Below are 14,041 nucleotides of genomic sequence, written 5' to 3' on the forward strand. Positions count from 1 at the left end.
TTATTTCCAATATTCTGGGAGGTGGGTCATAGAGGATCCTGCTGTGATGTATATCAGAGAGTGTTTTGCCTATGTTCTCCTCTAGGAGTGTTATAGTTTCTGGTCTTACATTGAGATCTTTAATCCATTTTGAGTTTATTTTTGTGTATGGTGTTAGAAAAGTGTTCTAGTTTCATTCTTTTACAAGTGGTTGACCAGTTTTCCCAGCACCACTTGTTAAAGAGATTGTCTTTAATCCATTGTATATTCTTGCCTCCTTTGTCAAAGATAAGGTGTCCATAGGCGTGTGGACTCATCTCTGGGCTTTCTATTTTGTTCCATTGATCTATATTTCTGTCTTTGTGCCAGTACCATACTGTCTTGATAACTGTGGCTTTGTAGTAGAGCCTGAAGTCAGGCAGGTTGATTCCTCCAGTTCCATTCTTCTTTCTCAAGATAGCTTTGGCTATTCGAGGTTTTTTGTATTTCCATACAAATTGTGAAATTATTTGTTCTAGTTCTGTGAAGAATACCGTTGGTAGCTTGATAGGGATTGCATCGAATCTATAGATTGCTTTGGGTAGTATACTCATTTTCACTATATTGATTCTTCCAATCCATGAACATGGTATATTTCTCCATCTATTAGTGTCCTCTTTGATTTCTTTCACCAGTGTTTTATAGTTTTCTATGTATAGGTCTTTAGTTTCTCTAGGTAGATATATTCCTAAGTATTTTATTCTTTCCATTGCAATGGTGAATGGAATTGTTTCCTTAATTTCTCTTTCTGTTTTCTCATTATTAGTGTATAGGAATGCAAGGGATTTCTGTGTGTTGATTTTATATCCTGCAACTTAACTATAATCATTGATTAGTTCTAGTAATTTTCTGGTGGAGTCTTTAGGGTTTTCTATGTAGAGGATCACGTCATCTGCAAACAGTGAGAGTTTTACTTCTTCTTTTCCAATTTGGATTCCTTTTATTTCTTTTTCTGCTCTGATTGCTGTGGCCAAAACTTCCAAAACTATGTTGAATAGTAACGGTGAAAGTGGGCACCCTTGTCTTGTCCCTGACTTTAGAGGGAATGCTTTCAATTTTTCGCCATTGAGGATAATGTTTGCTGTGGGTTTGTCATATATAGCTTTTATTATGTTGAGGTATGTTCCTTCTATTCCTGCTTTCTGGAGAGTTTTTATCATAAATGGATGTTGAATTTTGTCAAAGGCTTTCTCTGCATCTATTGAGATAATCATATGGCTTTTATTTTTCAATTTGTTAATGTGGTGTATTACATTGATTGATTTGCAGATATTGAAGAATCCTTGCATCCCTGGGATAAAGCCCACTTGGTCATGGTGTATGATCTTTGTAATGTGTTGTTGGATTCTGATTGCTAGAATTTTGTTAAGGATTTTTGCATCTATGTTCATCAGTGATATTGGCCTGTAGTTTTCTTTTTTTGTAGGATCTTTGTCAGGTTTTGGTATTAGGGTGATGGTGGCCTCATAAAATGAGTTTGGAAGTTTACCTTCCTCTGCAATTTTCTGGAAGAGTTTGAGCAGGATAGGTGTTAGCTCTTCTCTAAATTTTTGGTAGAATTCAGCTGTGAAGCCGTCTGGACCTGGGCTTTTGTTTGCTGGAAGATTTCTGATTACAGTTTCAATTTCCGTGCTTGTGATGGGTCTGTTAAGATTTTCTATTTCTTCCTGGTCCAGTTTTGGAAAATTGTACTTTTCTAAGAATTTGTCCATTTCTTCCACGTTGTCCATTTTATTGGCATATAATTGTTGATAGTAGTCTTTTATGATCCTTTGTATTTCTGTGTTGTCTGTTGTGATCTCTCCATTTTCATTTCTAATTTTATTGATTTGATTTTTCTCCCTTTGTTTCTTGATGAGTCTGGCTAATGGTTTGTCAATTTTATTTATCCTTTCAAAGAACCAGCTTTTGGCTTTGTTGATTTTTGCTATGGTCTCTTTTGTTTCTTTTGCATTTATTTCTGCCCTAATTTTTAAGATTTCTTTCCTTCTACTAACCCTGGGGTTCTTCGTTTCTTCCTTTTCTAGTTGCTTTAGGTGTAGAGTTAGGTTATGTATTTGACTTTTTTCTTGTTTCTTGAGGTATGCCTGTACTGCTATGAACTTTCCCCTTAGGACTGCTTTTACAGTGTCCCACAGGTTTTGGGTTGTTGTGTTTTCATTTTCATTCGTTTCTATGCAAATTTTGATTTCTTTTTTGATTTCTTCTGTGATTTGTTGGTTACTCAGCAGTGTGTTGTTCAGGCTCCATACGTTGGAGTTTTTAATAGTTTTTCTCCTGTAATTGAGATCTAATCTTACTGCATTGTGGTCAGAAAAGATGCTTGGAATGATTTCTATTTTTTTGAATTTACCAAGGCTAGATTTATGGCCCAGGATGTGATTTATCCTGGAGAAGGTTCCATGTGCGCTTGAGAAAAATGTGAAATTCATTGTTTTGGGATGAAATGTCCTATAGATATCAATTAGGTCTAACTGGTCTATTGTATCGTTTAAAGTTTGTGTTTCCTTGTTAATTTTCTGTTTAGTTGATATATCCATAGGTGTGAAGTGGGGCATTAAAGTCTCCCACTATTATTGTGTTATTGTTAATTTCTCCTTTCATACTTGTTAGCATTTGTCTTACATATTGCGGTGCTCCCGTGTTGGGTGCATATATATTTATAATTGTTATATCTTCTTCTTGGATTGATCCTTTGATCATTATGTAGTGACCATCTTTGTCTCTTTTCACAGCCTTTGTTTTAAAGTCTATTTTATCTGATATGAGTATTGCTACTCCTCCTTTCTTTTGGTCTCTATTTGCATGGAAAATCTTTTTCCAGACCTTCACTTTCAGTCCGTATGTGTCCCCTGTTTTGAGGTGGGACTCTTGTAGACAACATATGTAGGGGTCTTGTTTTTGTATCCATTAGCCAGTCTTTGTCTTTTGGTTGGGGCATTCAGCCCATTTACGTTTAAGGTAATTATTGATAAGTATGATCCCGTTGCCATTTCCTTTATTGTTTTGGGTTCGAGTTTATACACCCTTTTTGTGTTTCCTGTCTAGAGAATATCATTTAGCATTTGTTGGAGAGCTGGTTTGGTGGTGCTTAATTCTCCCAGCTTTTGCTTCTCTGTAAAGCTTTTGATTTTTCCTTCATATTTGAATAAGATCCTTGCTGGGTACAGTAATCTGGGCTGTAGGTTATTTTCTTTCATCACTTTAAGTATGTCTTGCCATTCCCTCCTGGCCTGAAGAGTTTCTATTGAAAGATCAGCTGTTATCCTTATGGGAATCTCCTTGTGTGTTATTTGTTGTTTTTCCCTTGCTGCTTTTAATATTTGTTCTTTGTGTTTGATCTTTGTTAATTTGATTAATATGTGTCTTGGGGTGTTTCGCCTTGGGTTTATCCTGTTTGGGACTCTCTGGGTTTCTTGGACTTGGCTGATTCTTTCCTTCCCCATTTTAGGGAAGTTTTCAACTATTATCTCCTCAAGTATTTTCTCATGGTCTTTCTTTTTGTCTTCTTCTTCTGGGACTCCTATGATTCGAATGTTGGGGCATTTAATATTGTCCTGGAGGTCTCTAAGATTGTCCTCATTTCTCTTAATTCGTTTTTCTCTTTTCCTCTCCGATTCATTTATTTCTACCATTCTATCTTCTAGTTCACTAATCCTATCTTCTGCCTCCATTATTCTACTATTTGTTGCTTCCAGAGTGTTTTTGATCTCATTTATTGCATTATTCGTTATATATTGACTCTTTTTTATTTCTTCTAGGTCCTTGTTAAACCTTTCTTGCATCTTCTCAATCCTTGTCTCCAGGCTATTTATCTGTGATTCCATTTTGATTTCAAGATTTAGGATCAATTTCACTATCATTATTTGGAATTCTTTATCAGGTAGATTCCCTATCTCTTCCTCTTTGGTTTGGTTTGGTGGGCATTTATCCTGTTCCTTTACCTGCTGGGTATTCCTCTGTCTCTTCATCCTGTTTAAATTGCTGATTTTGGGGTGTCCTTTCTGTATTCTGGCAGTTTGCGGAGTTCTCTTTATTGTGGCATTTCCTCGCTGTGTGTGGGTTTGTACAGGTGGCTTTTCAAGGTTTCCTGGCTAGGGAAGCTTGTGTTGGTGTTCTGGTGGGTGGAGCTGTATTTCTTCTCTCTGGAGTGCAATGAAGTGTCTAGTAATGAGTTATGAGATGTCTATGGTTTTGGGGTGACTTTGGGCAGCCTGTATCTTGAAGCTCAGGGCTGTGTTCCTTTGTTGCTGGAGAATTTGCTTGGTATGTCTTGCCCTGGAACTTGTTGGCCCTTGTGTGGTGCTTGGTTTCAGTGTAGGTATGGAGGCGTTTGATGAGCTCCTGTCAATCAATGTTCCTTGGAGTCAGGAGTTCCCTGGAGTCAGGGTTTGGATTTAAGCCTCCTGCTTCCAGTTATTGGTCTTATTTTTACAGTAGTTTCAAAACTTCTCCTTCTATACAGCACCATTGATAAAACATCTACGTTAAAGATGAAAAGTTTCTCTTGTTATTCAAAGACTTGAGTCTCAAGATCTGGGAAACTGCAAAGGAGTGGGAAGGATCGAGCTAAATACGGAATCTCCAGAGGAAGAGCTGAGAGGGCGCCTGCTCTCTGAGACGCCGAGGCCTGAACCGGCTTCCATACGACACTTCAACCAACGGAGGATCCTTCGTTATTGAATCCGAGTATGCGAAACCACGAAAGTGAAACCCGGGGGTTCAGAGAATGACTGGGTAAACCACTGGCTAAAACTATGTTAAGTTTTCTGATGATATTTTGAGAAACAAGATCCTTCAGTTGTATACTGTGATGAAAATGCATCTTGCTGACAAGGTCCCACAAACAAAGCTGAGATGTAGGCTGTGCCAACATATTACCCTATTGGCTGGACCTTTCTCTCCCTAGGTCACATATTATTTGATCTGTGCCCCAGTTCCTCAGCAACTTACTCTGTGATTTCAGAGTAACAACTTCAGATAGGATAAATTAGGCCTTGATTTAGTCATCTACCTCACGTGTTGTATTAAAATATAAATCAACATATTTTAACCATTGTGTTCAAGCCTTTAGTCCTTCCTACCATTTTAATCAACATAAGAGAGTAACTGAGAGTGAGAATTTTTAGCCAGGAGTTGGTGACAATCTAATAGGTAGGACTCTGGAAATTACACAGCTGGCAACCTCTCTGTTTAGTGTTGCACTGCCCCTAATCTGGCAGTGCCATTTTTATATTTGGGGAATTTACTAGAGTTGGGACATTACACCATTTTCCTAATTCTAAGTTCAGTATAATTGGAAAAGATGCTTTAAATTTTTTTTTTTAGACTGTCTAAATTTATTTATTTTTTAAACTGCTGGCCGTTTTCTTTTTTTCATTTCACATATGATATTATATGTGTTTCACTGCCATTCTCCCAAATCATCCCACCCTTGCCCTCTCCCACAGAGTCCAAAAGACTGTTCTATACATCTGTGTCTCTTTTGCTGTCTCACATACAGGGTTATCGTTACCATCTTTCTAAATTCCATATATATGTGTTAGTATACTGTATTAGTGTTTTTCTTTCTGGCTTACTTCACTCTGTATAATAGGCTCCAGTTTCATCCACCTCATTAGAACTGATTCAAATGTATTCTTTTTAATGGCTGAGTAATACTCCATTGTGTATATGTACCACTGCTTTCTTATCCATTCATCTGCTGATGGACATCTAGGTTGCTTCCATGTCCTGGCTATTATAAACAGTGCTGCGATGAACATTGGGATACACGTGTCTCTTTCCCTTCTGGTTTCCTCAGTGTGTATGCCCAGCAGTGGGATTGCTGGATCATAAGGCAGTTCTATTTCCAGTTTTTAAAGGAATCTCCACACTGTTCTCCATAGTGGCTGTACTAGTTTGCATTCCCACCAACAGTGTAAGAGGGTTCCCTTTTCTCCACACCTTCTCCAGCATTTTTTGCTTGTAGACTTTTGGATAGCAGCCATTCTGACTGGCGTGAAATGGTACCTCATTGTGGTTTTGATTTGCATTTCTCTGATAATAAGTGATGTTGAGCAAGAAAAGATGCTTTAAGTTTTTAAAGTTGAAGACATTTTAGTAAACATGTTTGTTTTTGCTTTTTTTATTGTGATAAAATATATAAAACATAAAATTTACCATCTTAACCATTTTTAAGTGTACACTTCAGTAGTATTAAATATATCGACATGTTGTGCAACCATTGCCACCATCCAACCCCATAACTCTTTTCATCTTGTAAAACAAACTCTGTATATATTAAACAACAACTCTCCAATTCTTACCTCCCCACAGATCCTGGCAACCACCATTCTACTTTCTGTCTTCATGATTTTTGACTACTCTAAGTACCTCATGTAAGTGAAATCAAATAGTTATCAGTCTTTTTCTGACTGGCTTATTTCACTTAGCTTAATGCCCTCAAGGTTCATCCATGTTGTAGCATACTGCAGAATTTCCTTCTTTTTAAGGCTGAATAATATTTCATTATATGTATATACCATGTTTTGCTTAATCATTCATTCACAGATGGACACTTGGGTTGCTTCCACATTTTAGCTATTGTAAATAATGCTGCTTTCAACATGTGTGTACAAATATCTGTTTAAGTCTTTCTCTTGCATATTTATCCAGAAGCAGGATTTCTGGGTTATATGACAGTTCTGTTTTTAAGTTCACCTTTTACATTATGTTATAGCTTCCCTGGTGGCTCAGACAGTAAAGAATCCGCCTGCAATGCAGGAGACCTGGGTTTGATCCCTGGGTTAAATGATCCCCTGAAGGAGGGCATAGCAACCCACTCTAGTATTCTTGCCTGGACAATCCACGGACAGAGAAGCCTGGTGGACTACAGTCCATGGGATCACAAAGAGTCGGACACGACTGAGCAACTAAGTACCATACAGCATGTGCTCTAAAAACTAAGCCATTGGGAAGCTTCTGTAAACTAACAAATTCATAGGTTAATCCTATGAATAAAGAGTAAAGTCCTGGCTGAAGTCCGAATATTTACCCTGAAATACAGCTTGACTTATAATCCACACTATGTGGCAATTTGTTCTATAATAATAAAAGAAACTCCGATTTCCAAGTCATCTCTTACTGAAGTTAGTTACCTTTTATGTCATCTTCATAAAAGACATGTCATACATAGAACATTTAAATACTTAATAATTCAATCTCACCTTTGTTTCTAATTCAGAATTCTCTCTTTGTAGCATGTCATATGCTATTAAAAAATGGTCTCTGTCTTTTGCTGCACTTGGAAGACTTTGAATTTCACGATAAAGGCATGTAAGTTCGGACTTTGATTTTTGCAATTCCTGATTTAAGAAATGACAATATTTAGTAGAACAAAACACGGCTTTCCATAGAAAATGTATACTACTGCTAAAAAGGAATCTTTGAAAAGATTCTGACAACTTTTTTGCTTTAAATATTTTAATTTATCCTCTGGCAGACAAATTCCTTTCTCTATTATAGTTAAAGAAAAGATTCCTTAAGTCAAAAATTAAGCATTCTTTTTCTAAATTTGTCTTTCTCTTTTAATCTTCTTCCTGCTAAAAAAACAAAAGCAAAAGCCACCCAGAAATTTAACACGAGGAACCTCAAAGAGCCAAGGCAAGCGAGCCCAAGAGAGAGCCTAATGCTCCTTCTCATAGGGGGCCTATGTCTGGGTACTGGGGTCTCTACTCAGAGCTTGGCAGTACAAGCTGGTACAGAATTAGGTAGTTCCAGAAGCTAGCAGCAACCAGCCCAGAGGCGGTTTCTATATGGGGACAACCCTAACAGGGCCGAACTGTGTAAGAAGTGGTGTTTGTTGGTCTTGTTAAAGAGCTCTTCTCCACAGGCATCAGGGAACTGGGCTCCACAGGGCCTCTAGGAGGCCAAGTCTAAGGCCCCAGCTCCGCACTAGGTGCCCAGGCAGCGGAAAGCAGTCCTGGACCAGTCGTGGCTATGAAGGGTCACACGCCATTAGCATTCTTAATATCTATCATTGATAGGTTCAAAGACTGGGCTTCTATTTGTCCCCACTTTATACACTTTAAGGTGTGTAGAGATAAATTCTTCAGCAATTCCTGCATTAGTTATATTACCTGCCTTAAACTGTATTCTTTTACAGTTACTTTTTTATAGGTCAGGTGCTATGTTGTTTACCCTTAACCTTATGACAACCCCATGAGGTAGGGTTATTGAAACCGAGGCTCAGAGAATGTAAATGATCTTGTTATTCACATAGCCAGGAAGTGATAAAGCTGGGATTCAAACTGATTTCAAGCACCGCTCTTCACGACAAATTATGCTGTCTTACTTAATGCATATTCAGTGACTTAACTAGGGATTCCTCTAACCCTCTGATTTTTTTTCCATATTCATGAGAGAAAACACTTTAGTTAGATGTAGATTTTTATTAAGTTTCTGTATTGATGACATAGAATATGTAGCGTTTGATTGGTGGATGACAGGGCCTGAGAGCCAGGCTGTGGTGTAGCTCCCTATAACGGGAGCAGATAACATAAAATTTACTTTGTGGTGCTTCCCAGGTGGCGCTAGTGGTAAAGAACCTGCCTGCCAATGCAGGAGACATAAGAGAAACAGGTTTGATCCCTGGGTTGGAAAGATCCCCTGGAGAAGGGCATGGCAATCCATTCCAGTATTCTTGCTGGAAAATCCCATGGACAGAGGAGCCTGGCAAGCTACAGTCCATAGGGTCGCAAAGAATCAGACATGACTGAAGCAACCTAGCACAAAGCATGCAATACTTGTTACTATTCCCAAAGGATTGAGATCAGAAAGGGAGGAAAGTGCTGATGAGGAGAGAAGGTAGGGAGTGGCCATCCAAAACCATAGTGAGAGGGCAAGTGCTATCAGTGTCCTACCTCACTCCGTGGAAAATTCCTATCGGTCATTAGCATGAGATTTAGGGCACTGTGCCAGCTCTCACCCACCCTGCAAACTGATTGTCACCATCCTCTGAATTAATGATCTAGACTTGATGAACTCACTTCCAGGTCTCTCTTCCAAATATAGGCTGGTATGTCTCCTGATAGACCTTTCCAAGATGGTATTACCAGCAGTAAAAAGGAGAGACAAGCCCAGGACTCTACAATCATCATAATAATCAAATCCCTTCTACTTAAAGGACTCTTTGGCTAGTGCTGGAACTCAGCCTGGAGAAACAGTCACCCTATTATTCCTAATATAAATAATATTCTATAGCTATAATTTATTTTAAAATAAAAATAAATAATATGAAATCCCTTAACTGCAAATGCAAAAAGAGGAAAATAACATCCTAAATGGCAAAATACCTCACTTTCAACTTCCAAAGCTCTCTGCTCTGTATTAAGATTAGATGTCAACTGCGTTTTTGTTTCTCTCTCTTCTGACAACTCACTTTCAAATATTTCAATTTTTTCTTGGCTCATTTTCAATATCTGCAAAAAGTATTTTAGATAATTAATTCTATGTATTCAATACAATAGTCATGTATCTTATAAACTTTGATAATACTTTTCTGCCTAACTCAATTATAAAGTCATATGGGGAGAGACGAACCTGGCAAAACTAGATCATGGTACCATAGCTCATAAGATGGGTTTTTCTCTCTAAGCCTCTTTTTCTCAGCTGTAAAATGGAACTAAGACTTGTCCTATGTACATTATAGCCATAAGAGCAGGCGTCATCCTTACAATTTCAATATACTAGTTTATTCTAAATACAGTTTTAAAGGGCTCCTTCCTGAATGACTAATCCTGGAAGGTTTTCTATAACCACTGATCATGATCATAGGATGTAAATTTACCATTCTTTTTGCCTATTCTGGGGACTTCTCTCGTAGTTCAGTTGGTAAAGAATCTGTCTGCAGTGAAGGAGACCAGGGTTTGATCCCTGGGTGGGGAAGATCTCCTGGAGAAGGAAATGGCAGACCACTGCAGTATCCTTGCCTGGAAAATCCCAGGGACAGAGGAGTCCACCAGGGCTGCAGTCCATGGCGTTGCAGAGTCAGGCACAACTGAGCAACCAGCACGTCGTCTATTTGCAGTAATTCTTAAGCATCCTTATACAGTCTGCCTCATCTGTATTACAAAATGTAACTGAAAATCATCTTTTAATTTCTTACATCATTCAAATCTTGTACTTTCACTGTCTCTTGACCTTTCATGCTGGTTTCTCATCTGTCTTTCTATCTGATAATTCAGGCTCCAAGAGGGAAATCTTAATCCAAATAAACCGTCAGCTAAAGTACAAACATATATTTGCTATTTTTAAAAAATGCTGAAAAGATAAGCTACATTTCTTAAGAATCTCTTCCGGAGGCTACAGCCTTGAAACCTCCCCTACCAGCAATTCCATCTTTTATCTGGTCTTGGATCCTTTGGAGAGTTGCTTTAAGATATATTTCAGTCCTTGCTCTGTTTGGCAACTTAACCAAAGGGAACAAGCACTATTAGAAAAACATACTACAGAATCCTGATGATTCTCAATTAATCAAGTTGATAATTTACCTTATTTTTTTTAACTTTTATTTTTCATCAAACTTTAAATGTCTTATTTTGTATTGGGGTATAGCCAATTAACAATGTTGTGGTAGTTTCAAGTGAGCAGTGAAGGGACTCAGCCATACATATATGTGTATCCATTTTCTCCCTAACCCTTCTCCCATCCAGGATGTCACATAACATTGAGCCGAGTTCCATGTGCTATACAACAGGTCCTTGCTGGTCATCCATTTTGAGTTTAGCAGTGTGTACGTGACCTTCTCAAACTCCCTAATTATTCCTTGTTAGTGCTGATTGGCCCAGTAATAAAATTAAATGCAAAGGAGGTTTATGAGTATTTAGATGTAATTTCTGGAGAAGGAAATGGCAACCCACTCCAGTATTCTTGGCTGGAGAATCCCAGGGATGGGGGAGCCTGGCGGGCTGCCGTCTATGGGGTCGCACAGAGTCAGACACGACTGAAGTGACTTAGCAGCAGCAGATGTAATTTCGGAGAAGGCAATGGCACCCCACTCCAGGACTCTTGCCTGGAAAATCCCATGGACGGAGGGGCCTGGTGGGCTGCAGTCCATGGGGTCGCTAAGAGTCGGACATGACTGAGCAACTTTACTTTCATTTTTCACTCTCATGCATTGGGGAAGGAAATGGCAACCCACTCCAGTGTTCTTGCCTGGAGAACCCAAGGGATGGGGGAGCCTGGTGGGCTGGCACAGAGTCAGACACGACTGAAGCGACTTAGCAGCAGCAGCAGATGTAATTTAGAAACAGGAGACACCAACACTGATATTACTTATTACTGCTATTCAGAATTAGGTTTCAACAGAAACTTCAACTTGAACTTTTTAATTCAGAGATAAAAATATTCCTTTGCTAGGCTGAAGAAAGGAAGTAATTGATTTTTATCTAATCAAATTTGGGGGAAAATCAAAATTGGGGGAAAATCTGGAGTTTGCTTATATTCCCAGGTTCATAACTTACTGCAAAGACTGTATTAACTTAATCTACAGATTAAAAAAAAAATAAATCCATTAATTCAGTAAAGTTGGTTATCAATAATTTATCTTCCTCATGTTAAATATCAATAAAATAGAAATAGTAATAGAAATTTCACATTGATGAGTTGGGAAAAATGGGGAATGCTACTGCAAAAACGATGCTGAAACCTAAGTGTAGCTTTTACGTATCCTCCTACCTAGCGGTATGGACAAAAGACCTACTAAAGAATCATGTTGACTTTCTAGCAGAAATGCACAAGGATACAGGGAAGAAAATATTTTATCCCCAGGTCAGCTTCTCCCTGTTCATCAGCTGCCATATGCACTGATTAACGTTTCTGCACATCCACACATGACATACTGATGCACTTAACACTCTGGCATCTACTTAGCCTGCCCATGCACCTCCTGAGATGACCGAGTGCCAAGTGCAGAAAATGTTTTCAACTCTTAAAAATGAGTGCTCCGCCCATTTCTTTTGTGTTTTCTCTATACAAGAATGCCACGTATTTAAATGCTATAACTTCCAAGAGAGAGATTTTCAAAAGGATATATACTTGTAATTTACCATAGTTTGTGGCATACTAAAGACAGCCATACATTTAGGTGATTTATGTATTTCATGAGACTGATGATCAAAGTTTAAAGCAGAAAAACACAGGAAAGGGGTCACAATACTGTGGGAAATAAGCAATGGACATAGTGATCTCTAGACAACTGAAGGGAGCCTACCTCACCTGTCAGCCAGCAGTAAGCAAAGAGGTGAATGAACAGACTTCTAGGGGATTGCCTCACTGGCACGGGGTAACTGCCAACAACTCTGGAGAACACATAACAGCTCAGAATCTTCCACTTGCAGTGTTCTACTATCTGAAGGGTGGGGGCTATCTAACACTCTGAGCCAAATTGTGCCTCCTAGGCACCGTATGGACAAGAGTGACTGCTGTCCCCCACCCTCCACCCCCAGCACGTGCTTGTGCCACGCTCTCCTCTCTCCTGGGCACTATCAAAGGAGATGGCGGATGCAGGCGCTGCAGAGAATAAAATGCTGCCGGGTCATCACCTCCAGACAGGGACGTGCTCCACGCTGGGTGTGCTGTAGACCCCGTGCATTATCATATGCTCCCTCTATGAATACTCAAGAGAGTTGGTATGATGTAGAAAATGATCTCTAAGGCCAGACAGACCTGGATCAATTCCTGGTTGTGCCTCTTAGGTTATCAAGTTCCTCTACTCAAGTATGAAACAGAACATACCTAATCACGACGGGGAGGGCTGTTATAAGGATTATATAAGGTTATGTTAGTAAAACAAGATCACGCATGTGACCGATGATAAATACATCATGACTACTTTTTATTCCTGCCAGATACTTAGCATATCTTCCATTTTAAGCATCTTCTGGGACTTCCCTGGTGGTCCAGCGGCTAAGACTTCACGCTCCCAATGCAGGGGGCCAGGTTTAGTCCCTGGTCAGGGAACTAGGTCCCACATACTGCAAGTAAGAGTTCACATGCTGCAACTAAGCATTGTCTTTGAGAACATGCATACTGGTAGCACTAAGACAGCCTATTTAATGGTAAATCTGTCTGCATGTAAAAATGGATAAAGAACACAGTCATATATGGAGGAGTCTGTTTGACTTAAGGGAGTGGTTTTCTAAATTACTTGTCCTTTTGAAGTTACAGGGCTTCTTGCTTCCTTTTATCTTCAGACGAATTCTTATGGAGAAACTGCAGAGTTGCCCACAAATGGAGGTGTCTCTGGCTGATGTGGAGGTAGAACACCTAAAGATTTGGACCTATGAACAGCAAGAATCTCTAAAACACAGTTTGGAAATTATACTGGCAAAAAAAAGAGCTTTGAAGTCAGTGGAAATCTGAAATCCTGACTTCTACATTTGTGCATCTGTGATCTTGGTTTCCTCACCTGTAAAGCAAGGTGAACAATACCTAAGCTCTCCAAAGGCCTGCTAACCTTAAGCGAATTATGTCAACCCCCCCGCCCCAACTCCCAGTAAAGTTACTGAAACATTATAGGTACTCAAATATTAGTTTCTATCCTTTTACTTACTTTTTTGTAGGACACAGAAAATAAAGTAACTATAGGTCAGGATAATTGCATGAGACACTGAGTACCTGGCATCTTCCCTGGCAGCTCAGCTGGTAAAGGATCTGCCTGCAATGCAAGAGAACCCAGTTTGATTCCTGGGTTGGGAAGATTCCCTGGAGAAGTGATAGGCTACCCGCTCCAGTATTCTTGGGCTTCCCTGCTGGCTCAGACAGTAAAGAATCCACCTGTAATGTGGGAGACCTGAGTTCAGTCCCTAGGCTGAGAAGATCCCCTGGAGAAGGGAAAGGCTAGCCACAACAGTACTCTTGCCTGGAGAATTCCATAGACAGAGGAGCCTGGCAGGCTACAGTTCATGGGGTTGCAAAGAGTCAGACACGACTGAGTAACTTTCACTTTCCCAAGACCTGTCTGAAAGCTGAAGATCCATGA

At 39.3% G+C, this 14,041-nt stretch overlaps 1 protein-coding gene across 4 annotated transcripts in view; it reads right to left on the reverse strand.

The window, feature by feature from the left end:
• The window catches only part of CCDC30 (coiled-coil domain containing 30), a 145,868-nt gene that overhangs the window by 78,865 nt on the left and 52,962 nt on the right, over nt 1–14,041 (reverse strand). For 3 of the 4 annotated variants that reach the window (XM_027537599.1, XM_027537597.1, XM_027537598.1), the window contains exon 10: nt 7,227–7,364. The exons of the other annotated variant lie outside the window; for it this stretch is intronic. In XM_027537599.1, the coding sequence (XP_027393400.1) occupies nt 7,227–7,364 (138 nt within the window). The remainder of the gene's footprint in view (nt 1–7,226; nt 7,365–14,041) is intronic. 4 annotated transcript variants of the gene reach the window in all.

Source organism: Bos indicus x Bos taurus, chromosome 3, assembly GCF_003369695.1.
Source record: "Bos indicus x Bos taurus breed Angus x Brahman F1 hybrid chromosome 3, Bos_hybrid_MaternalHap_v2.0, whole genome shotgun sequence".
Taxonomy (NCBI): domain Eukaryota; kingdom Metazoa; phylum Chordata; class Mammalia; order Artiodactyla; family Bovidae; genus Bos; species Bos indicus x Bos taurus.